Raw genomic sequence first — 26,203 nt, 5'->3', positions numbered from 1 at the left:
TCATTCCAGAAAGCAAAGAAGTTATCAACTACAACTTGGATTTTGTCAAAAGAACCTGAACAAGCTCCCACTGGCTAAAACTGGGACAATTAGACCATGAGTATAGATAATAACTGCAATAGAATAAAACACAAATATGTTTATTGATGAATCAATAATCATACAAAAATATTCATAATCATACCAATAAGTCTCATTGGTCAAATCTTTGAAGGAAGATAGATAATCCATTTTTTCTTTTGAAAACGTCAAAAATTCAACATGGATGAACCTTGAACACATCATGTTGAGTGAGATAAGTCAGACAGAGAGAGACAAGTAACGTATGATATCATGTATATGTGGAATCTAAAAAAGCCACACTTGTAACAACAGAAAGTAAAATAGTGGTTACCAGGGGGAGGGGAGTGGGGGATAGGACAGATGTTGTTTAAGGGTACAAACCTGGAATGGGTAGTAAATAATCCCTAGAGATCTAATGCACAGTATAGTAAATATAGACAACAACAATGTATTATAATCATCATCCTTGCTAAGAGACTAGATTTAACAATCCTAACCACTAAAAAGAAAGGATCATCATGTAATGTGATAGAGGTGCTAATTATCACTACAATGGCCATCAGATTACAATATATAAATGCATTAGATTAACATGCTACACACCTTAAACTGTACAACATTATATGTCAAATGTACAGTCAGCCATCCGCATCCACAGGTTCCACATCTGCAAATACGGAGAGCCAACTATACTTTGCCATTTTATGTAAGGAACTTAAGGATCCATAGATTTTGGTATCCGAGCGGGGGGCGGGGGGGATCCCTGGAACCAAACCCCTGTAGTTACCAAGGGACAACTGTATTTCAATTTTAAAAAACAGTAAATAAATAAAAAATTTTAAATTCGAAAATCAGAAAGAACCATGCATTTATTCTGTCTTTCCTATATGAACTGTTCCCTCATTGATGTGGGGAAGTTTCTTTTTACAGAAGTATTCCAGCTAATAAACAAAGGAGTAACAAAAGTTGAATATTACCACTTTGTAATCCCTAATGAATTAATGATCTAGGCAATGCTCATCAACATTTGCTAATATCACAAAAAGACAACCTCCTCTGATAGATTGCATTCTGTGAAATATTCATACTGAATCTGGGTCTAACCAACCTTCTACACCTATCTGTGAATGTAAAGGAAACAATGTGTTCTCAGGAAAATATTAAATGATGCCATGGAGCTGGAATCAGCAAAATCCAGGCTGTGAAAAAAATCTATGGAACACAGACTCAGTTTCTTCACTCAAAAATTTACAAGGACGGAGGGGAAAATGACTTAAAATAAACTTAAGAGATATGTCAACCAATCATAATGTATGGAGCTTACTTAGATCCCAATGCAAACAAGCAAAATGTGTGTGTGTGTGTGTGTGTGTGTGTGTGTGTGTGTGTCTCTAGGACAACCAGGAAAATGTAAACACTCACTGTATATTATAAAAATAGTTAGGAATTACTGGGGTTTTTTTTTAGGCATAATAAAAATAGTATTGAAATTATGCTTAACTTTTTTTTAATTGAGGTATAGACATATAACATCATATTCGTTTCAGATGCATAAAACATGATAATGAGATATTTGTATACAATGCAGAATGATCACCGCAATGTCTAGTTACCATCCATCACCATAAATAACTACAAGATTTTTTTCCCTTGTGATCAGGAATTTTATGATCTACTCTCTTGCAAATTTCAAAATGCAATTCAGAAGTTATTAATTATTGTCACCATGCTGCGCATTTCATCCCCGTGACATATATTTCATAGCTTAAGTCTGTAGCCTTTTGACTCCCTTCACCCATTTCTCTCACCATCCTCAACCCCTGCCTCTGGCAACCACCAATCTGTTCCATGAGCTTGGGGGGTTTTGGGGGTTTTTGGCTTAACTCTTAAGAGTCTTTATCTTTTAGAGATATATAGAAACACTTATGATTTGGACCTGGAATATGTTTCGTATGACCTGGGGGTGGAAATGGGGATGCAAAAGAAGATACAGATGAACTAAGACTGGCCAGGAGTCAGGAAATATAAAAGCTGGATTATGGGTACACACCATTCTATTTTTGTATGTATTTGAGATTTCCCATAATAAAAAGATTTTTAAAAATCAAGGCAGTGTTAGGCAAAAAAGTCAGATAGTAATTTCTGAAAATAAAATTCTTGTTTTTATTCGGTTGTATTAATTAAGAACAAGCAGGGAGTAAATTGATACAGCCACTACGGAGAACAGTATGGAGCTTCCTTAAAAAACTAAAAATAGAACTACCATACGACCCAGCAATCCCACTACTGGGCATATACCCTGAGAAAACCATAATTCAAAAAGAGTCATGTACCACAATGTTCATTGCAGCTCTACTTACGATAGCCAGGACATGGAAGCAACCTAAGTGCCCATCGACAGAGGAATGGATAAAGAAGATGTGGCACATATACACAATCGAATATTACTCAGCCATAAGAAGAAACGAAATTGAGTTATTTGTAGTGAGGTGGATGGACCTAGAGACTGTCATACAAAGTGAAGTTAAGTCAGAAAGAGAAAAACAAATATCGTATGCTAACACATATATATGGAATCTAAAAAGAAAGGGGGCGGGGGTGATTCTGAAGAACCTAGGGGCAGGACAGGACTAAAGACGCAGACATAGAGAATGGACTTGACGACACGGGAAGGGGGAAGGGTAAGTTGGGACGAAGTGAGAGAGTGGCATGGACATATATACACTACCAAATGTAAAATAGATAGCTAGTGGGAAGCAGCCGCATAGCACAGGGAGATCAGCTCAGTGCTTTGTGTCCACCTAGAGGGCTGGGATAGGGAGGGTGGAAAGCAGACACAAGAGGGAGGGGATATGGGGATATATGTATACATACAGCTGACTCACTTTGTTATACAGCAGCAACTAACACAACATTGTAAAGCAATTATACTCCAATAATGATGTTAAAAAAAAAAAACAAGCAAGGAATATCATTAGAAAGATTACCAGACCTCTAACTTTAAAAGACTGTAATTTTCATGGCAATACAATTATTTCCAGTCATTCCAGATCCAACTTTAAATCACCAAAACTGAAAGCCCATGACAAGTACCTTATATACCACCCTCTGTCCCAAACCCACCATTTTACCTTTAACATATTATAACCTAGACCAAGTCCATAACCTGCCCATGCCACCTGGAGTGCTAGAAGAAAAGAGTCTTCACCGTTGGTACGGAGGTGAGTGCTTTTCCTTCTGAACTTCCACACTCCCCTGCATATGCCTCAGTTATAAACAACACTTTGTATTATTTGTCTCTAGTCTGTCTTCTCTACTAAACAAGAGGCTTCTGGCAGGAATGCATTCCATTCACCTTCATATTTCCAGTATCTAGCAGAATGCCTGGCATGTTGCAGAACTTGAAGCAAATGACTGAATGAATGGCAGAGAAGAAATATATGAATGAATAAAACATGCCTGTTTATTAGTAGGGGGATAAGCACTAAGAACATATATTTCAGACCACTTAGATAATGAAAAGTACTGTGCAAATTCTCACCTAAAAAAGAAAGAACAGTAAATCTTCCTCTTTCTGACCATAAATAAATTGCTACTTAAATCTGTCTTGAGGCTTCTTCACTGGAAAAGGCAGTTTATTTGTCAGTTATATATCTCATGGCTTCCTGGTACTGATCTTTTTTTTTTTAATTAATTAATTAATTTATTATTATTTATTTTTGGCTGCACTGGGTCTTTGTTGCTGTGCACAGGCTTTCTCTAGTTGCGGCGAGCGGGGGCTACTCATCGTTGCAGTGCGCGGGCTTCTCGTTGCGGTGGCTTCTCTTGCTGCGGAGCACAGGCTCTAGGCGTGCGGGCTTCAGTAGTTGTGGCACGCGGGCTCTAGAGCACAGGCTCAGTAGTTGCGGCGCACGGGCTTAGCTGCTCCGTGGCATGTGCCATCTTCCCAGACCAGGGCTTGAACCCATGGTCCCCTGCATTGGCAGGCAGATTTTTAACCACTGCGCCACCAGGGAAGCCCCCGGTACTGATCTTAATCCCATTCAGGCTTAACCCAGCCAATAACTTACTTGTAATACTGTTTCTGAAGGGCTGACATCTCCACCCTGAGAATCTGTTCCACTTTGGCAGGAAGGGATTTCTCCACATCTTTTTTCACTCTCCGGAGAAGGAAAGGCTCTAGCACCTTATGAAGACTCTGATAGCCATTCTCTCTCCCTTTCCCATGGTCTTCCTCAAAATCTTCCCAGAACTCAAACCTAGAGATGACACAGTATAGTGTTACTTAATTACAAAGAAGGAAAAAAGCATTTTTCCAACTAAAATTTCTTTTTTAAGGAACCAAATAGGAAAAAAAAATCTGTTAAAAAAAAAAATGAGTCTTCCCTATAACGAAAAATAAATTTTATCAGTCACTAGCTCTTGAATACAAGAGAGGGGAAAACAAAAAGGCAAGGGAAAACCAACTGAATCAATTCCATCAGTCTACACTGGGTAACAGCAGGTTTCCAATTCTGAGACTGGATCTAGAGTTCACAAAATATTTCAGTATATCATGCAATTAGTATGTAAGTAACATAATAAGTTACTGTGATAAAATGTTAGGCAGAAAAATTAATCATAAGGTGTCTTTTAATAAGCTGCAATTTACTGGGAAAACAAAATTCAGAGGTCAAAGAATAATTAGTGGTGATATTACAGCTATCACTAGTCAGAGGTAAAAGTTATACAGTTTCCATCAGTAATCTTCACTGCTCATAGATTAAAAAGTTAATGGATTATACTGACAGTAAACAAGTGACAGCCTCCAGACAAGAAGAGCAATATACGTGATACAAACTTAATGCTAATAGAACTTGAGGACACAAAATTTATTAATGAATTTTAAAATGTTATCACCCGTAATAATTTTGCCTGAACTCTACAGATAAAAGTTTCTCCTGTTTAAGTCTTAACCATCTTTGGTTCACTAAGGGATTTGTGGCAGAAATCCAGTATGGGACATTATGATCAAATTTCTTTCAAAAATAAAAACTGAAAGAAATTTATTTCATGAGGCTTAGGAAAATATGCTCTAACTTGCTACTAGAAAGCCAACAAAGCACTTGGAAGAAGTTGCTTGGTTTTGTGTGCAGACTGAAGCTCAGTGGGTGAGGCGCTGCCCCATGGTCTGCTTTCTGACACCAGGAGGTCCAGCTCTGCTGAGGCCAGTGAAGTCCCAGAATAATAAACTCAGTGACTCGACATGACCAAGAGCTATGTAATACGCTCTCTGATAAGATAGAAAGTCAAAGACAGCAAATGCCAGCACTGTCACTGGGCACAAGGATGTCAACAGAGTCTGCTGCCATTGTCATTTCTGAACTCATGAACGGCCAAACATTTCATCAGGCACTAGGAGCATCAGTATCAGCCCTAGTGACAGCTGGTAATGCCTGAAACAACCGTGTTCGGAGAAGCAGACAAAACGATCTTTCGGGGTAGAGATCTAAAAACATAATTAATGCTTCTAGCTCAACAAAACTAGAGTAAACTGTATTTTGCCACACTGCTATGAAGATACTCTAAGAACATAAAATAAAATGAGGAGTTAAAACTGATAAGAGGATTAAAAGGAACAATGTAAACTAAGCTATCTCAATACCATCTCACACACAAAATGTATGAGGCAACTGGAAATGAGGGACCATCACTATATATCAGGCCATTTTCTGAAGAACTGGGAGATTCAAGAGAATGTTTTAATTTATGTAACACATATTATAATTAATTAAAACTTTACTAGTCTAAAAACTTAAATAATAAACTTTTTTTTACAAGACTTACTTCCCCTACGTTTTAGGGAACAAATATTTTCACCCACCTAGTGTGTACTCTTACTACGTTAAAGGAGTTAATATGAGATACTATTTCTTTATATACACATTGAATTGTTTATGAACTACCTGTGGCTGCTTTCTGTCTATACAGCAGATGAGTAGCTGTGACAGAGACCATAATGCCTACAAGTTGAAAATGTTTACTACCAGGTCCTTTAAGAAAAAGTTTGTTGTTCCCTGCAATAGACAACCATCAATTTATAACACGACATATATAAAAGGTATATGGTCATCGTGGTGAACTTACAATGATATAATGATATCACACCACAGCCTAGAGAGTCATTATTTTAGTTATTTCCCTGTTAATCAACTTCTGTATTTAACATGTCTCTCACCAAAGTAGAAACAATTTTGATTATTTAAATTTTCCAGACCTTGGGATTTTAAAAAAACAGAAGCTCACTCTACTGAGGAATAACAAAGAAGAAAATTAAATCAAAGCAGTGAGAATGGTACACTAGAAGTCATGAGATAAACAGGTGAAAGGAAAAGTGCAAAAAAATTTACAGACTGGCCTATACAGCAGAAGCAAAAGTAAAAAAAGATTTCAACACTAAGAGGTAAGATCTCTGAAAATACTCTATCAAACTGAGTTATTTTGTAGGGTGGGCATGAAGTACACGTTTGCACATGATTATCTTTATAAGCTGAACTCTTTGATGTAGTCATAGCTCTATCTTTAATACCAAGCTCGATGCTTTGCAAAATACTACATACAAAACAAAGTGGCTCACTGATATATACCTATAATAAGGGTAGTAATAACATACAGTAAGGGTAGGCTCCTGGCCAGAGCCGCCATGCAGGAAAGGTGCTCGGACTGACTCTGCACAAAGGAAACAGCATTTTAGTTGGTTAAAAAGATGACTAACTTTTGGATGTTGAGAACAATGGCCTATCACAGTTGAATAGGGGAGAGTCCAGACGTTACCTGAGCAAACCTAATTCTCTTCTGTACAATAACAATTCTTCAGTGGATCATTTCCTTAAAAAGAACAAATGGTTGTATAGAGCCATAATGAACCTCAGGAACTACCGCTAAGGGTGGGGAAAATACTTCACAGGATTTGTCATCCACACAGTAAGCTCAGGCAGAAATAAAGGGAAATCTCCACTCCTTAACTAATGGGTTTCCTTCTTATACACGCATCTTTGTGAAAAATAATGTTTTTTTAAAAATGCTTGAAAATAGTAATGTTTTAAAAACAAAAGTTTGCAAAGAGAAAAGGCTCTCTTACACACACACACACAGTGCATCTCTTAACTCCAATCCATTCTTCAATAAGTAATCCAACTGGCCATATGGAAAACTTTGGCAGACACTATCTGAATAATCATCTCTAATGGAAAAAGTAATTCAAAGTTCCTCTCTTTCCAAAACGTAGCCCATGCTGGGTGGAATGCCACAGGTGCTTAACAGCAACAAAAAATGAATTATGGCCATTTAGGAGCCAAAATCCCTACCATCCACTTCAGTAGCCAAGTACAGAAGGGCAAATCTTAGCTAATCATTCACTGGAGGAAACTAGGCATCACATTTCTTTTTCTAAATATCAAGCACATATGTTCCCACAGTGCCTCAAGATTCCTACTATGTAGAATGCTTTTACTTCATCTCAATGGTGCTATGAAGGATGTACTATTTCTCTTAGAATTTGAAGTTTAAAGGACATTGGCCTCGGTCACAGAAGACCAGAAACTGAACTCAGTCCACCCACTTATTAACCATGTGATATGAGACACATTTTCATCAACTCTCGAAGACAGCATATTCTTATTACAATCTGAGGCTAAACATATATAGTGTATCAAAAATTAGATATAAGAAAACAATATAAAAACTATAAAGTAATATACATGAAAATTCTCTTATCCATTTCAGAAAACAAAGATTAATAACTAATAATTGATACCCCCACTGTCTCTAAACTTTTATACATTTTCTGTTTTACAGCACATATAACCTTTGAAAAGCACACTTTATAAAAACATGGGCTTCTGCTAATACATGATGGACAGGGTATTCATTACAGAATGGACAGAATGTTTAAAAAGAGAAGGGGGCAACTGCCTCCCTCCTCAGAAAGGTGACTACTATTGACTTACAGAGCTGTATGGAAGGAACAGAGGATCCAGGTGAGCAGCAAATAGGACAGGCAAAAGATTAGCACTGAGACGGGGTGGGGAGGGTGGAGGATGACAAAATGAGCAATGTGGGGAGACCTGAGGAACCCACTCACGTAGTGCTTCTCAACTGGTGGTAATTTTGCCCCTCTGGGGCACGCTTGGCAATGCTGGGAGACATTTTTGGTTGTCACAACTGAGTCATTCCTGGCATGTAGTGGGTAGTGGACAAGGATGCTGTTAAACATCATATAACGCAAAGGAGAGCGCCCACTGTAAAAAAGAAGTATCCAGCCCAAAATGTCAATAGTGCTAAGGTTGAGAAACCCTGTTCTAAGAGAAGGCATAGGAAGGAGGGGTGCAGAGGGGCCTCCTCTCTCAGAAGCATACTATAGTGAGGATACCTGCAAAAAACGAAACAATCTAGGCCTGTTCTACTAACAGCTATAGTGAGCGTATGTATAATCAGAGTGGTCAAGTTTCTTTATCCATCTTCTGAAGAGTCTTAAACTATTCTTCAAAAATAAAGGTGAAGGGACTTCTCTAGTGGTACAGTGGTTAAGAATCCGCCTTCCAAGGCAGGGGACATGGGTTCGATCCCCGGTCCAGAAGATCCCACGTGCCTCAGAGCAACTAAGCCCATGCGCCACAACTACTGAACCTTCAAGCCACAACTACTGAAGCCCGGACGCCCTAGAGCCCACGCTCCGCAACAAGAGAAGCCACTACAATGAGAATCCCGCGCACCACAACAAAGAGTAGCCCCCACTCGCCCCAACTAGAGAAAGCCTGCGTGCAGCAACGAAGACCCAACGCAGCCAAAAAAAAAAAAAAAAAAAGGTGAAAAAAGAACAGCCATAGACAAATGAAGACAGAATTTGTGGTCAGTAGGCCTGCCTTACAAGAAATACTAAAGGGAGCCCTTAAGGCTAAAAGTAAGTGACACCAGATGGCAACTTGAATCCACAGAAAGAAATGAAGATCACTGGAAATGATAACATAAAATGGGTAAATATAAACGATTGTATAAATATACTTTTCCCTTTTCTTAACTTCCTTAAAACACAAGCCTGAATAAAGCAATAATTATATCACTGTATTCTTAGGTTTACAACACAAGGAAGGAGGTGAAGATGGAACTATGATGCAGAAAAGTTGCTATATTTTACCAAAATTAAATCAGTATTAATTTTAAGAAGATTGTGATAAGATGTATATACTAAAAACCTTAGAGCAACCACTACAAAATAAAACTTAAAAAAATCAATTAACAGAAGAATCTAAATGGCAAACTAAAAACTACTTGTTGAAACAAAAGAAGGTGGTAAAAAAGAAACAAACAAAAAAGAAATATGACATACAGAGGGAAAAAGCAAAATAGCAGACATAAATCCAACCATATCAATAATTACATTCAATGTGAATGAACTAAATACTCCAACCAAAAGGCAGAGATTGTCTAACTAGAGAAAAAAGGAAGATCCAACTGTATGCTATCTACGAGACACATTTTAGACCCAAATAAACAGGTTCAAAGTAAAACAATGGAAAATAGTATTCCATGCAAACAGATACCAGAAGAGAGCTGAGGAGCTATAAGAAAATCAAAATAGACCTAAGGAACAAGAAATATTACTAAAGATAAAGAGGGACATTTTATAATGATAAAAAAGTCAATAAATCAGGAATATGTAACAAATACAAATGTGCACATACCTAACAACAGAACCCCCAAACTGACAGAACTGAAAGAAGTAGGTCGTTCGACAACTGTAGTTAAATATTAAAATACTTCACTCTCAATTACTGATAGAACAACTAGACATGAAGTCAGCAAAGATACAGAAGGAAGACTATTAACCAAGTTGACTTAATGGACACTTACAGAATTCTACCCAACAAAAGCAGAATAAACGTTATTCTTTTCAAGTACACATGGAATATATTCTCCAAGACAGAAAACATACTAGACCATATAACAAGTAACAATTCATTTAAAGCATGTTCTCTACGATAAAAGTAAACTACAAATCATTTGGGAAATAATTAAATATTTGGAAATTAAATAACACTTCTCAAAAAAAAAAACCGCCATGCATGAAAGAAAAAATCAAAAGAGATAGTCAAAAATAGGTGAAACTGAATGAAAATAAAAACACAAGATATCAACATTTATGGGATGCAGCTAAAGCAGGACATAGGGGGGAACCTATACCTTTAAGTACCTATATTGCGAAAAGGAAGAAAGAGACTTAAATCAATAATCTAAGCTTCCATCTTAAGAAAACAGAAAACAAGAAAATTAAATGAAAAACTAAGGAAGGCAATAATAAAAATGAGAGTAGAAATAAATGAAATTCTAAAATAGAGAAAAAAAACAAAATAACATCCAAAGCTGGTGTCTTTGAAAACATCCCCAAGATTGTTAAAAGCTTTACCTAAAAAGACCAAGAGACGAGACACAAAATTGCCATAATCAAAAAATTATTTAGATCAGTATTGATCCTTCAAAAATTAAAAGGATTATGAGGAAATACTACAGCTTTATGCCAACAAATTAGACAACTTATATGAAATAAACAAATTGTCAGAAAGACACAAATTAACAAAACTAAGTCAAGATGCAATAGAAAACTTGAATAGACCTATAACTAGAAACAGAAATAGTCATTAAAAATTTTCCCACAAACAGAAGTTAAAGCTCACAAGGCAACACTGGTGAATCCTATCAAATATTTTAAAAAGAAGTAACATAATAAATCTTAAACATTCTGACCAACTCTGATTTATCCCAGGAATAAAAGGTTGGCTTAATCTAAAAAGGAACTAATGTTATATACCATATTGGTAGAATAAAGAACAAAAACCACATGGTCACCTCAACGGGTAAAGAAGAACAGCACATGACAAAATCCAACACTCAATCCATCACTCACCAGGAATTACAAGAAAACTTCCTCAACCTTATAAAGTGTACCTAACAAAAATTCTGTAACACCCTACTCCCACCAATTCTACTCAACGTGGAGGTTCTAGCCAGTACAATAAGGCAAAAGATAAAAGGCATCCAGTTGCATTGGAGAAATGAAGTATTACAGCCTTTACTTAGAGAAGATCTGAGTCTAATATAAAGCACTTTAATACAGACTACTTAAAAAAAAAAATTAAAAACCTCTTCAACTCATAAGGCAAACAATCCAATTGAAAAATGGGTAGAAGATTTGAACAGGTATTTCACCAAAGATATACAAATGGCTAATGAACACAGGAAAAGATGTGCAACGTTATTAGTCATTATACAAATGCAAGTCAGAACACAATGAGATACCACTACACACCCACCAGAGGAGCTAGAATCCAAAAGATTGACAATACACCAAGTATTGGTGATGATACAGAGAAACTAGAAAATTCAAACATTTCTGCTGAGAATATAAAATGGTACAGTCTCTTTGGAAAACAGCCGGTAGTTTAAGTTAAATATACACTTTCTGAACAACCTGGCAATTTCACTCCTATAGATCTAGTCATACGTCCACACAAAGACAAAATAACCCAAAACTGGAGCAATCCGAACATCCATCAACTGGTGACTGGATGTGCATACAGTGGAATATCACTCCATAATAAGAGAATAACTCCTAATAAACTCAATAACATGGGCGAATCTCAAAATTATTATGCTAAATAAAAGCAGCCAAAGACAAAAGACTACCTATTAGGATTCAATTTAGATGAAATTTCTAGAAAAGGTAAATCTCTAGAGATGAAAGCTGATTAGTGATTACCTATGGCTAGAAGTTGAGGCAGAGATTAACTACAGACAGACGAGAGGGAACTTTTTTCAGTGAGGAAAATATTCTAAAAGTAGATAATGGTGATGGTTGCACAATTCTATAAATTTACTAAAAAAATATTAATTTGTATATTTACAGTGGTACATTTTATGGTATGTAAATTATATCCCAATAGGCTGTTTAAAAAAAAAGGTATAACAACACATGGGGAAAGGGACCATTTCTCTTTTGTTCCTTAGGCCATCCAAAATGCCTTGTTCAGTTTATGGCATACAGTAGGCACTCAAGTCTTTTCTAAATTAAAAAAAAAAAACAAAACTGTGGAGCATTTACCTGTCAATTTGACAACTCTCAATTTAACTGTTTACTGCATGCCAGGTACCATTCTAGGCAATGTGGACCATGGATTAATAAAGTAAATAAGATCTCTGCTACTTATGAATGCATAATTTAATGACATGGTATGAATGAGGAAATAAATGAAAAAGAGAGAGGTGCCATATAGAAAATAAAACGGGGTATGGATGATAAGCTTGTCTGATAAGGAACTTGAGGTTCAGTGGTCTGAGGAGACATCTAAAAGGAGGCGGTCATATAAGCTGAGGCAAAGATGTTAATAAGTGACTGGCCATAGGAAGACAGGGAGGAGAAAAAACATTCCAGACAAAAAGAATAGCAATGCTTGGCATGTTAAAGGAACAGAAAGATGGCCAGAATGGCTGGAGCACAATTAGTAATGGAGAAAGTGGTATGAGATGGGTCAGACTAAGTAGGGTATTCCAAATCAGGGTAAAGAATTTAGATTTCATTTTAAGTATCATCGAACACCAATGGATAATTTTAAGTTTTATGAAATGTGCATACCATCTTTCCCACAAAAATCTTTTCAGTAAAGACATTCCGCAATTCTTTACTAAGTTAGATTTTAATAAGACCTAAATCCAGTGCTACTGTTATCAGAAGTTTAGATTTAAGATATTTTTTAATACTTGTCAGATTGTGTACCTTGTATACTTTTTTCCAATTATATTGGTCACCTTATAACAACAGGGAGAAGGTCTGATGTTTCCTATTTATCAATTATTTCCCCCAAAGCATTAAATGATTCAAATATTTGGTAGACAATATGCTTTCTTTCTTAACAGACTGACTTCTGAGCTTTCTATCATTTGTTATGAAACATCTTACTACTTTTGTTGCTGCTTCAATGCTTTGCTTTCCCCAAACCATGCCACCTGTTTTCCCTAAGGTTTACTAAAAAAGTTAAAGAGCATTGGCATTTCAGACATTCTAGCATCTTTTGAAACACATAGGAAGGAGCTTACTTCTCCGGCATAATAAAGTGCAGCAAGGACCAGAGCTCTTTGAGGGAATTCTGAAGAGGGGTCCCCGTAATCAGGAGCCTATGGTTGGACTTGAAATCAATCAGAGTTTTATACAATAAAGAGTCATCATTCTTCAACCGATGGGCTTCGTCCACTCCCAGAAAGGCCCAGTTAATACTGCCCAGCACAGTCTAAAGTAAAAACAAAACAGAACGAGCCACCAGGTCAGAAGGGAACCCAAAAGTACTTTCAAGTGTTAATTATCTCTGTACAAATACCATCACAAAGGTATACATAGAAACATTTATTCTTCACTGACTGAAAAGTATATCTGGACTCTTCTGTTTATTCTGTTACTTGACAGATTGGTGTCTACTCAAAAGAGCAAGTCATCCTCTAAAAGCTATAGGGGGGTCTTTTAGGCCAGGTTTTGCTGCATGCCTCAAAGTGAAAACACAAAAACTGGTATGCTGGGCAAAAACAACACAAAAACAAAAAATACATGATTTTGCAGTCTCTCCTTAATCAAGATTCTTCTCTGCCTATTCTCCACCCCAACCCTGAAGCACAGAAACACCAAGAGCCACCAAATTGAACTTGTTTATGCTTATTATCACCAGTGGGATCACCTGGCACATACATTTCTTAGTAACTGTGGGAAGGAGATAATTTAAAGAGCTTCATTTTTCTGTCCTCCTCACAGAGACCCTTACACAACATCTGTTCTGGAGAAATGCTTAACAATAAGATGGGGAAACCTGAGAGGGCACTCAAGACCAGCTTCCAATGACTGACTAGAATCTCCAGTAAGTTACTGGCCTCAATACCCTTTCATCTATTTAATTCAATTGGCTTAGGTGAGGTGACCCAAGGTCCCCTTCAACTGTAAGGTTCTGTTTATTTTTTAATAACCTTAATATTCTTCATGGATTTTTTTGTTTGTTTGTTCATTTGTTTGCTTTTTTAAATAAAAAAAGAAAAGTAACATGGCAAGGGGGAGGCAAAGACCCCATCATTTGGACAAGTCACACTCCAAAATTTAGCCTTTTGGTTACCAATTACACACCTTATCTTTTAAGAGGATCTCATATGTTGTTATAAGTGCATTGAACTTCAGCCTTTTGGTCTGACAGTGAATCCATTCATATTCTCGTATCTGTAAGAGAAAACGATCATTAAGATACAATTTCTACCTTTACCTTTCTATATCACCAGCAAGTCTTATGACAGATGCAATAAATATACCAAATAAAAAATAAATCTGATTAGAATTTAATGAATACCTTATACATTCTAAACTGACCTAAGCAACCAAAGTATAGAGCAATATGAGTTAGAATTAAAAGATCTATCGTGGAGCAGCAAAAACTTTATTGCCAGAATTCAAATAAATTGTCATCTCCCTCTGCCCCCCTCCACTCCCCATATATTTGACCACAAAAATGCATTTCATCAGCAATTAAACCCTGGTAACTTGAACTTATCTAGGGATCTCCCAGAATGAGAACTTTCTTAAGGAAATACAATTTGATCATTCTTTGGGTAGGGCATACTTTTACTAGTAAATAAAACAAATTCCAACCTCTGGCTTGGTCAGAAATTTCATTAATCATACAGCAGAAAGATGTGGCCCCCAAGAAAAAAGAAAGGGAGGCTTACAGGATGAAAATACAATCTAATATGAATGAAAATAACGTCAGTGCAAAGGAAAACAAAAACTAACACATTTGTACTGGAGTATAATATAATGTATTTAACTGGACACCCAGCAAGCACAATGGTCCATGACAGAGTTCCTACAGTTTGGTTGTCAAGTTAAGAACCGGAGGACAAGTCAAGGAGAGCTGCAGGGCGTCACCATGAAGTGGGAAGAAGAACAAAGAAAAGGAGTACTGGAAAGAAAAGAAAATGTCCCTGATTCCACAGTTTTTTAGGGTTCACTTTCTGTCCTCACCTTTCAATGCAGTAGTGCTTGAAGCAATTCTGCAGAATCTAGAACTTCTTTTTCTTTTTTAATGGTTAACGAATGGATTAACAAACTTAAGAACTACTACAGACTTAGAAACTCAAAATTAGAGCGATGAAGTCTGCCAGAGTTTAGGTTAGAAAATTTTAATGAAAATATTTAATAAAAATGAATTTGCATTAGCATGGTAATATATGGTTGTAACATGTCTCTCAAAGGTTGAGGATTCCTGATGGCTTGCTCTTATTATATATAAGCAATCCCCTAGAAACAGTTTATTCCAACATACAAACAGTGGTGAAAAAGCAAAGGTCTGGGACCAGACATGTCTTTGTCCCAATCCCAGCTCTGCCACATTCCAGCTGGCCTGGGGACAAGTATGAAACTCTCTGAGTCAATTTCTTCAACAGAAGATTGGAAAGAATATCATCTACTTTGAAGACTATCATAAGGATTATAGGTAATATGCATAAAGCACCCAGCACAGGGCCTAGCACATAGTAAGTACCTTAAAAAAAGTTGTTATCAAGAAAAGATTTGCCAAACAAAGACAAACTTAAGCCCATGTGTTCTAAGTTCCTGATGCTCAAGTTAACTTTGATATCAGACAGATAATTCTCATTTCTGCAGCTCTGAAATGGCTCACTGTCCTTTTATTCCTTTCTTGTAAGTTATGCCACCTCACTATTTTAAAAGGTTAGGAAACAAACTCTAAGAACTCAATTATTTTCAGTAATATCTCTCTGCTCAAATAGCAAAAATAATATTAACATTCCACAAGGCATTAACTCTATCTTATAATCCTTTATAAATAAAGTGGTCTTGAAAGCACAGGGGAAAGAAAGAAGAAATACTGCAATCCAACTAAGAGAGATTCCCATTCAAGTACTGCTGTTGCTGTTCTTCACAAAGTAAGCATATGTTTTTAAGACTATCTGAATTGTATTTTTGTGTTACATCAGTCTCCCAATATCAGGGGCATAGCACCGTGTCAGAATCACAATTTTACTAAAGACTATAATGGCTTTAGGTCAATTTCCAAAAATACATTTATAACACAGATTCTATCCCAATTCTTTTTGTTTACACACCGTATTTCTGCTCATCAGGTCACCTATGTAAACCACTACGTTAATCTCTGGTGCCCAGATTTCAAACTCCCTCTGCCATGAGGTGAGGGTGGATAAAGGGACGACTATAAGAAAGGGGCCATACAGCTGGTGTTGGTGGAACAGGTAGGAGAGGAATGATATGGTCTGGATGGTCTTTCCTAGGCCCATTTCATCAGCAAGGATTACACTGTTACTTCTGCAGAAAGAAAAAGATAAAAACAAAAAGATCGTTAGTTCACAAAAAAACAGTATGTGCACAAACAGCAAAGGCATCAATGCCTCACAATGTCACCAAGCAGGACATGGGTTGTGAGCCTCTAATGTCTTTCCTCTCCTCTGCAATTAACTCTCCTACATTAAGACAGTAGAGTAACAAGTAATCTAAGTATAATCAAGGTTTGGATTACTACAAGAGCCTATTGAGACTATATGTTCTTTATCTTGCATTTTGGTCTTTTACATCTATCCCCTGTAACAGAGAAGGCAGGTTTTGTTATATTGGTGTACGCAAGCACATGACCTTGGGTTCCATCAGTACAGAAAGCAAGGGCAGATGGGCTATCCCCACTGCTGATGAACCCTACAGGCTGACAGTCACGTGCCTTTGTTCAAAGTGCCCACCCATTCCACTGCAGGCCACTGGGTTGTTTAATGCTACATACACTACTCCCTAGACCTACATGCTGCAGGTACACAGAGCTTGTTTTAAATACACTACTCTACAGCAGGGGCAGGCTGCAGATCAGATCTCTGAATCCCACCCCAGACCTACTGAATCAGAGTATCTGCGGAAGGGCTCAAGAATCTGTATTGCTTAAAAAGTACTTCTGGATATTGTGCTATGGGTGTATGGCTTGGACCACACTTTGAGAAACAAGGCTCTAGGAGACAGGCAGGAGGCAGGATTTCAACAGGATGCTAATAGAAAAGGATTGTAAAGATATTAAAAAAAAACCTTTAAGTAAATTAAGTTAATTTAAACTGAAAGAAACAGCCAGAGTTAGGAAAGTATGTTCCAGAAATAGAAAAGAGCCCATTTGGCAGGAAACCAGGACTGCGTGTATGCCATAAGTTTGAAAATATTAAAAGGTTCTGGAAAATCAGGCCATGGGAGGTTTACACATATATAATACCTGCTTAATCAGTGGACCGGAGAGAACTAAAACCAATATTCAAATTAAAGACAACTTAATCTATTGGAAAAACAAGACATTTAATTCACTAAGAAGAGATTCCTTTGAGTAATTTTCCTCATATTTCTCTCAGCTTGTCACACCACTGGGGAGGAAACAGGGTTAATTTTCTCCAACATTTCCTCTCCCTAGCAAACTGCCACTTTCCATTTATACACATGAAAGGAAGTTTGGATTGATTTGCCTGCTTTTCTGGCACTAGACCAAAACAGCATGTTACTTAACGCAAGGTTCCCATGACCAGGGCCTAGTAGCTGCCTGGGCCCTTTTCAGCTGATTCTGAATTAGCCAGTTTAAAGTAGAAAATGCTGGCTCAGGACTCTACATGGTGTGACTTTGGACAAGGGCTCCTAAGAGCCCTCAACTATAAAACAAAAGGGTTAGTCACACAACTCCTTAAGGCGGCACCTAGCTTATAACCGTCCTTTAGGAAGATCAGGTCTCACTATTCTCTGAAACAAAAATAATTTTCAAGGAATTACGAACATCAGACCTCCATTCTCAGTCACAGAAATTGAATCTCCTCAAGATCTCTGATTCTCATATTGAATGTTAAATATTACATAAATTTTTATAAGACAATGAGAAGTACATGGTTCAATTGGGAAAGTCGTTGTAAATGCACCTCTGTAACTTAAAAACCATCTTTTCGGCATTGAGAAAAGAAGCTGGCATGCTTTTGTTTTCAGGCTGTAGTCTAATTCTGAAATAAGAATTCTTGCTTTGCCATAAAACACTGAAGAAATTAAGAGTTTACATGTGGGGGAAGGAATTTGGAGACAGACATTAAAGGTACTTCTCACACTGTATGTTCCATGAAGACAGGGAAATCCTGTCTTGTCTTGGTTCACTATTAAATTCTCAAGGCCTGGGACTTCCCTGGTGGTCCGGTGGTAAAGAATCCGCCTTACAATGCAGGGGACGTGGGGTTCGATCCCTGGTCAGGGAACTAAGATCCAACATGCCTCGGGGCAACCCGCGCGCCACAAGTACTGAGCTCACGCACCTCAATTAGAGCCCGCGTGCTGCAAACTATAGAGCCCGCGTGGTCTGGAACCCGTGCACCACAACCACAGAGCCCACGCACCACAACTAGAGAAGGGAAAACCCGCATGCCACAACTAGAGAAAAGCCCGCACACCACAACGAAGAGCCCGCACGCCGCAATGCAGGATCCCACATGCCTCAACAGAGATCCCACGTGCCGCAACTAAGCCCCAACGCAGCCAAAAATAAATAAATAATAAATAAAATCTTTAAAAAAAAATTCTCCAGGACTACCTAAGTCCCTAATACATAGTAATTAGGGACTACTTGAATTTGCAATTGAATTTGGTGAATGAAATTTATGAGTACAGCCTCAAAGTACCTTTAAAACCTCGTTGTCTTATCTCTCTTTCTTCTTTTTTTTCCAAGACTATGGTGATCTTGTTACAAAAAGGTAAAGGATAATTTCACAAGTCCAACCGTCAGAGAACTTTCTCTACAAGGGATGGCCTGCACAGCAATCGGGGGTGTTGGGGGGGGGTCACATTACTCTTCAGCACCACTATGTAAAATTAAAGGTTTCCCTGGCTCAGAAAGACAACTGAATGGAAAAAAGACATTTTCTTCTTTCTTCTGAGAATAACTCCTTCACCACTAAAGATCTGGGCAAATTACCTTGCTATTTATACTCATAAATAACATAGTAAGACATAGGTCTCTGGCTATGAGAAATTAACCCCCAAATAACTAAATAACAAAGTACTTTTTACTTCAGACTAAACTGGTAATTATACATACATAAAAACTCCCAGAAGTGGCTCCTCTCAATCACATAATTTTTTTATTTCTATAATGTACAAGAAAAGGAAGTAATTCTTTACACCTAACAGTTTTTAAAAGCCAGAAACAGTGGAGAAAACATCAAATATATTTTTCTACCTACTTGCACCAAGAATGAGCAAGCCAGTTGAGACCTTCTAGCTGATAATCTCGGAGCTCCAGGTTCTCTCCTCCTAAATATGCCGGCTGTTTCTTTAAAGCCACAAATCGTGGTCTCTGCTTCAGGGCCTGAAATGCAAAATTTAACAAAGCCCAGGTTTGAAAAAAACCTTCTTCCTGTTCCTATGTTAACATGCTAGCCATGATTTCTGTGCTCTACACCAAAGCATAAGAATTTACATTTCACATCTGAATCACCAACCACACCCAACCCACCACGAGCTCTTGCATCGTGGTCTGCGTTCCCAAAGCCAGATTGCATCCCGAAATATTTTTTAGTTATGGCTCCTTTCCTGAAGTAAGTTTGCGAACATCATTAAATAGCACTTACTTTACATCATCTTTACAGTACAGTACAGTGAGTCTCCTATTTTCATCTTGGCATTAGCTTACTCTAAACAATGCCTCTGGGAAAGTCTGTATATGCTAAATGCAGTGGAACTTTTACCATAACAGCATTTGTAAATTCTGAATTGCAGCCCACCTACCTTGAACCCCCAACTGTGTGAGTTTGGTTTTCTGAAGGAAAGGCTGCTGCTCTCACCTCCAGAGGTGTGAAGAATTGGCAGTCTAGTAAAGCCATGTCTCTATGGTGTGCACAAAATGTGGACTCTGTGGCCAAATCAGTTTGGGAAACAATGGATTAAAAAGTTATATAAATTTCATGGCTCATGACTTTTCAAAGCCTAACATTCTTGTGTATGCTGTGAACTTACAGGAGAAACTCATTCAGGAATGCTTCCCAAAGTTATTTGGCCACAATAGTGTTTTTTTCAGGGAGCATTTCTCTGAAGATTAGCACTCTCTGGAATAGTGCCCCATCATGAGAAGTGTCGTCCTAATAACATATTTGATAAGGTAATTATTGTTAGTTGCAGCCCTCCTTTGTGAGCAGCTGGCAGTAAATGGAATCAGACGCCTCTGGCTGCCCACTTCTGCCACGTCTGCCCCACAGTGCTTCTCCCATCCGACCCCCCCAGCTGCTGCCACTTCCCTCGTCCTCACACTAATTCTCCCTCCATGGGCTTCTACGACACCTTCCTGGTGGGACCTTCTGGCTTTAACAACTGCTTACTCTGGTCTCCAACAAATGGCCGTTAGATGAAACTTTCTAAACGAAATACTGTTTCCTGCCTGCTGCTCTGCTCAGGAGGGTAGGCTTAAGAATACCCACAGAATAAAATCCAAATACCCTCCAAGGCATTCAAGACGTACACACTTTGACCCGCCAACATCACCTCCCTCTCCTCCTACCCTACCTGAGGTCCGGTGGTCCTCCTACTGACTATAAGAACATCTTTCTCTTAATATCTTTCACGGGAGGCCAATAACCTGGGCCCCCTTCTGTCTGTCTAACCAGCTCCAATCAATTCTTCAAGGACAGGGCACTTCAAGCACCACAATTTCCTCGTTTTAAAACCCCTTCAATGATCCCTGTGGCTCAGTGACTCCTACTTCTGGAATAGTCTTTATCACACTCATTGACCTTCAGTTACACACTGCTTTTCACAGATAGAGGTTTGGTGCCATGAATTTGAATGTCAACCTCTTGGAGAAAGAGGCCATGTCTTACATAAACTTTTATTACTGAGGACCCAAGCGTACCAATTTACACAGGGAATGAATTCCAACGGAAGAAAAGGAACTGTACAACCAATCTAGCAAATAAAAGAGCCTATATATTTAGTTTATAACCTAGAATTCAGACACTCCCCTTTCCCGTCACTTCTCTTTAAAGTGCTTTAATTCTTTCCAGTATTCTCCACAATATCTCCAAATTAGATATATCTAATTGTGTAAATAAGATTAAAGAAGTCAGCAAAGCCATTATACAACTCATCCTCTCCTTTTGTTTTAATTATTTTCCTTTGATGTCAAGGTTAAGTCATTTTCTTTCACTTCAAAATAGGAATTATCACTTACTTTTGTAGTATTTTCTCTTCCCAACATCTACCTATGTGGCCAACCCTCTGTAGCAATACACCTTTCCCCTGAAAACTCAAAAGTCAGCAGTCACCACACCTTGCATTCTCTTGTTGGGATGGTTTTTGAGTTGTTCCGACTATGGAAGCTGTCGATGCAGCTCTGGAATTTCTTTCCAATCAAGGCTTCATCTTCCCAGCTGCACTCTGAATAGGGCAGTCCCATCCATTTGCATAGATATTCAGGTTCGTTGGAAGGTGCTGGCTTCCGACTGTGAGCTATTTCACATATAAAAATTTACAGATCAGCAACTGTCAATTAAAGGAGAGGAGTGACATTCTGTTTTATGTATAACCAAGGAAACACCATGTGGCAAAGCTGTAAATATTCTGCAAAACATGAACTGCTCTTAAATGCTAAACAGTATTTATAAACAAGATGTCTTGCTTACCTGGAAAATCTGTTTGACCCAGCGTAGATTTGCTCGTCTTCACAGCTAAATAAATGGAAAGCTGGGTAAGTTATCACCATAACCAAGAAAACGGTGACATGTTAGGTCCTATGAATAAGAGTACAAATATACTCTACTATCTCACGTCTTAAAAAAAGAAAAGAAAGAGCAGCCTATCTAGCACTTACCCCATCTCTCTGTTCCCCCTTTACAACAAGGCTCCCCTGGGGAGCTTCCTTCATACTGTCCCCTCACTCTCTCCTGAAGCCACCCCATCAGGCCTGTAGCCCCACCACCTCATGGGTCCATCTCCCCAGGGCCAGGCCTGCTGCAAAGCTGAAGGATCAAGTCCCAGTCCTCTGTGACTGGCAGCGCCTCCTCCTGCCCGAGCCGTGTGACTCATCTGGCTCCCAGCACACCTCCCTCTCCTGGCTCTCCCCCTATCTCACTGGCTGTCCTTTCTCACTCTCCTCTGCTGGTTTCTTCCTGACTTCCAAAAGCTAGAATGCCCTCAGACTTCTACTCTCACCACGTACACATTCTTGATGATCTCATTAAACCTTAGGCTTTAAATACTATCTACATACGGATTATAGTCTCAGATTTAAATCTCCAGCCCAGACTGAGTTCTAAACTCCAGACTCACATATGCTACAGCCTTCACAATACTATCCACTTAGATGACTGAGAAGTATATCAAACTGACAAATATCAAAATAAGCTCTTGATTTCCGTTCCAAAAAGCAGCTCTTCCCTTAATCTTTCTATTTCAGTAAATGGTACCTCTAGTCTCCTATTTGCTCAGGTCAAGAATCTTGGCACCATCCTTGCCGCCTCTTTTCCCCCATCTCCAAATCTACCGGCAAAGCTTGTTTGCCTTTCCTTCAAAATAAATCTAGGCATCTGTCTATTCTCCAAAAGTATACCTACAAAAATGCATTTTTTAAAAATATTTATTTATTTGGTTGCACTGGATCTTAGTTGCGGCAGGCAGCCTCCTTAGTTGTGGCATGCATGTGGAATCTAGTTCCCTGATCAGGGAACGAACCCGGGCCCCCTGCATTGGGAGCGCAGAGTCTTAACCGCTGTGCCACCAGCGAAGTCCCGCATTTTTTAAATATATATACATTACTCCCAAAAGAAAAAGTTCTATTATTCCTGGAGCTCAAACACCGCTTAAATGAGTTTCCATGTACTTACCTATTACTCTTTCTACTATCTGATACTGTTTGTTCAGCTCTGAGGCCAGCTCTTGTTGGCAGTTGAAATATTCCACATCTTCAGGAGTAACCTTCCCTAACCTGGACAGAAGACAGACAGAAAAAATAAATACTTATTAGATTTGGGGGATCCATATACATCTATCAGTGCAAAGTCAAGGTAGGAAAGGAAGCATAGTCTTTACTTTCATATGTCCCTTAGTAATCTTTTACTAATAATTAGGCCAGAGATTTTAAGAAAAACATGTAAGACTTACAGAAAACACTAAAAACCTTAGACTTATAGGACATACCAGTTGTTCTCTCTGATGTGGCCCATTAATAAAGAAACCTAAAAATAACTATTTTGTGTGATGAATTCATGTGATAAATTCATACATCTTAATAGACAAGGACAATAAAACTCTTCCAGATTTACAAGAAAACCTGCCTTTTTTCAAATATGTATGGGCTTTAGGCGTGATTAAATGTGGCTTTTTTAGAAAACCAGTTATTCATACTTATAAAACGACAACACCAGCAACTTGAAATTGAATACTGCTATAGCTTTCAAGGATTTTTAAAATTCTAATCGCTTTACAAACTACCCATATCTTAGGGATACATATTTTTGTTTTTGACTCAAAGGAAAAAATTTCTGATTTACTGAAGTAGCATATTTTGCATAGTAATAAAACAGGAATTGGAACCCATTTGTCCCTATTCCTAACACAAAATAACCTCATCACATGACACTGACACATATTCTTCGGGGGGAACTTATGCTTCTTTTCGTCAGTTTAGGTGTGTGTATGCTGTGACCCCACGTATGTCTCAGATGCAACCTAACATGTTCAAAGCTGTAAGTAAACTACAAACAACAGGCTATCACAGTTTCAGAACATTTCTGTCACATCATTTCTGTAAACTGCGTAAAACCAAGATTAGTTTAAAGTATATCATAACCCAGAGAGTTCTAGAATATTAACACCTGACATCCAAGCTACCCCAGCACAACCACAGAAAGTAACAAGGTGCTTAAGTACGTTAGCCTTGGACTCTGGCTGCCAGAATTCCAATCCTGGGCCCTCTCACAGAGTTGCTCTGTACCTCACTCTTCCCACAAAAAACATTTTGTTCAACAGTACAAATCTCGTAGGATTACTGTGAGGATTAATGAGATCATGTCTGAAAAATGCTCCATAAGCTAGTTATTATTAAACTCTACACACTTGGTGGCTATACACAAAAATATATACTATCTTCAGCTCACAGTTTTATAAAACGTAATCGTGGATGCCCCCACGAGATGCTAAGGGCAAAATTTGATTTTCTAGATAGCTGTGTTCTCCAAGGACTAGTTAAAAACCTTCCCTTCCTCCAGGCTGCAAATGTATTTTTTTTAATCCAAGATGGATAATGTACCATTGCTTGATTTCATCCTCTTTCTTCTTGAAGTTCTCTAGTTTTTTTAGGCCCTTCACTTTCTGCTGCTGTAAGGACTCTTCACTCTCCCACGTGCTATGGATATACGACCAGCCCTTCCACTTGATGAGGTACTGGACTTCGCCTTCATCCTTTTCAGGTTCAAAGTCGCCACTAGGGTCTCCGTTAGCTTCAACTGCATATACAGTAGTAGAAGCTCCAGTGGCTGAAAAAGGATTCAGTTAAATTTTTAAAAGTATATTAAACCAGACATTGAAAAGCTTCCCAAATACACAAATGTCTAAAGAGTCTCTTTATGGATGAAGCACCAAAATCCTTTGACTTGAAATAAGCAGAAATTCACAAACAATACAGAATGAACATGATCAACAATTTCAAATATTTTCATGATGCAAACCCAATTTTTACTACTTAGAACATTCCAAAATTTGCTGGTGAAATCAAAGAAATCTCTGTATCCAAACACAATAAAAATGGAACAGCAATATCCTTTTGTTTTGGTCCCTACTGACTCAGAAAACAAATCTGTCTCTCCAGGAATATTAAGAACAAGGTAAGAGAATTTAAAATCTCCCCAATTACTCATCCACCCAAAACTCCCTGTTAACTCTCTTAACCTCAAGTAAGGCTGGATGAAAAAAAAAAGACAAAGAAAAATGAATTAGGTATTATTTTGATATTTCCTATATGGAAAGTTTACTTTAAAAAACTGAGTTGTGAGATATCTCAATTTGGATATAAAAATTCTTCACTACTGTCCAAATATGTATTTAACCCGTTTGATACTTATCACAAGGAGATTCAAAAACAAGTAACTAAAGGTAGATTTACTTAATGTTAATAATCAAGAATCTCTGCTGCATCACTGGTTTTTAAGATATTAAAACATCTTTAACCAGCTCAATTTTAAAAGCTCAAAGACATATGGGACACAGCCCTACAGTCTCAGGTCAGTTTTTCTGTGGGTCAGAAAAACTTCCACATTTCACAACAAATACAGGCATGGACTGAAATTCATCACTTCAGAGCTGAATACATAAAATTTGGGCCTTACTGAGCAGATATAAAAAATAATTTGCTAGCTTCCAACGGCAGGGAAGGGGCAGCAGGTGTCATGTCTGGCCGCAAAGGTGGCAAGAAGCCCCTGAAGCAACCCAAGAATCAGGCTAAGGAGATGGACGAGGAAGGTGAAGCATTCAAGCAGAAACAGAAAGAGGAGCAGAAGTAACTCAAGGAGGTAAAAGCCAAGGGGAAGGGTCCCTGGCCACAGGTGGAATTAAGAAATCTAGCAAAAAGTAAGCTGTTCCTTGTGCCTGAGGCAATGATGATCTTTAATTCTATTCCTGTTTATAAACATCTGGATTCCCTACCATAACATCTGTTGCCACCTATGGCAAGAATGAAGTGTTGTCTTCACATACCTCCTTTCTTTCCCAGCCTTGAATCTAAGACCTTTTCAATAGTTTCACTATTATCCTGCTGTTCATCAACTCCTTCTCCAGTCATTTCAATGAGGTCATCTGAGTCAGTCTCAAAGTCATCGTCTTCTTTATAACTGCATGAGGAATAATGCCGCATAAATGAGAAACTATCTTCAGATTCAAACACCACCATACATAATATCATTAGGACAAGGAACCATACCCTTTTGGCTCCAACATGCTGTTGTGCAGATCAGCCACGATAAAGTGGGCTCAAAGTTCATTTTTTTTTCCTGCTTAAAGTATTAATGCATG

The 26,203-nt window shown here is 38.1% G+C and overlaps 1 protein-coding gene across 11 annotated transcripts in view; it reads right to left on the bottom strand.

Annotated features, from left to right (window-relative positions):
- Positions 1-26,203, bottom strand: part of CHD2 (chromodomain helicase DNA binding protein 2) — a 115,981-nt gene that overhangs the window by 56,585 nt on the left and 33,193 nt on the right. For 10 of the 11 annotated variants that reach the window (XM_059912555.1, XM_059912559.1, XM_059912553.1 and 7 more), the window contains 10 exons: positions 25,889-26,022; positions 24,447-24,672; positions 23,023-23,123; positions 21,823-21,867; positions 21,471-21,649; positions 19,393-19,517; positions 16,249-16,465; positions 14,258-14,347; positions 13,192-13,382; positions 4,134-4,322 (listed from right to left, as the gene is read on the bottom strand). In XM_059912555.1, the coding sequence (XP_059768538.1) occupies positions 4,134-4,322; positions 13,192-13,382; positions 14,258-14,347; positions 16,249-16,465; positions 19,393-19,517; positions 21,471-21,649; positions 21,823-21,867; positions 23,023-23,123; positions 24,447-24,672; positions 25,889-26,022 (1,497 nt within the window). Of the gene's footprint in view, positions 1-4,133; positions 4,323-13,191; positions 13,383-14,257; positions 14,348-16,248; positions 16,466-19,388; positions 19,518-21,470; positions 21,650-21,822; positions 21,868-23,022; positions 23,124-24,446; positions 24,673-25,888; positions 26,023-26,203 lie in introns of those variants that run through there. The other variant, XM_059912564.1, reaches the window with a different exon arrangement.

This window comes from Balaenoptera ricei, chromosome 2 (genome assembly GCF_028023285.1).
Source record: "Balaenoptera ricei isolate mBalRic1 chromosome 2, mBalRic1.hap2, whole genome shotgun sequence".
In the NCBI taxonomy this organism is placed as follows: Eukaryota; Metazoa; Chordata; class Mammalia; order Artiodactyla; family Balaenopteridae; genus Balaenoptera; species Balaenoptera ricei.
Note: the sequence above shows the minus strand (reverse complement) of the source record. Positions and strands in the feature narration are given on the sequence as shown.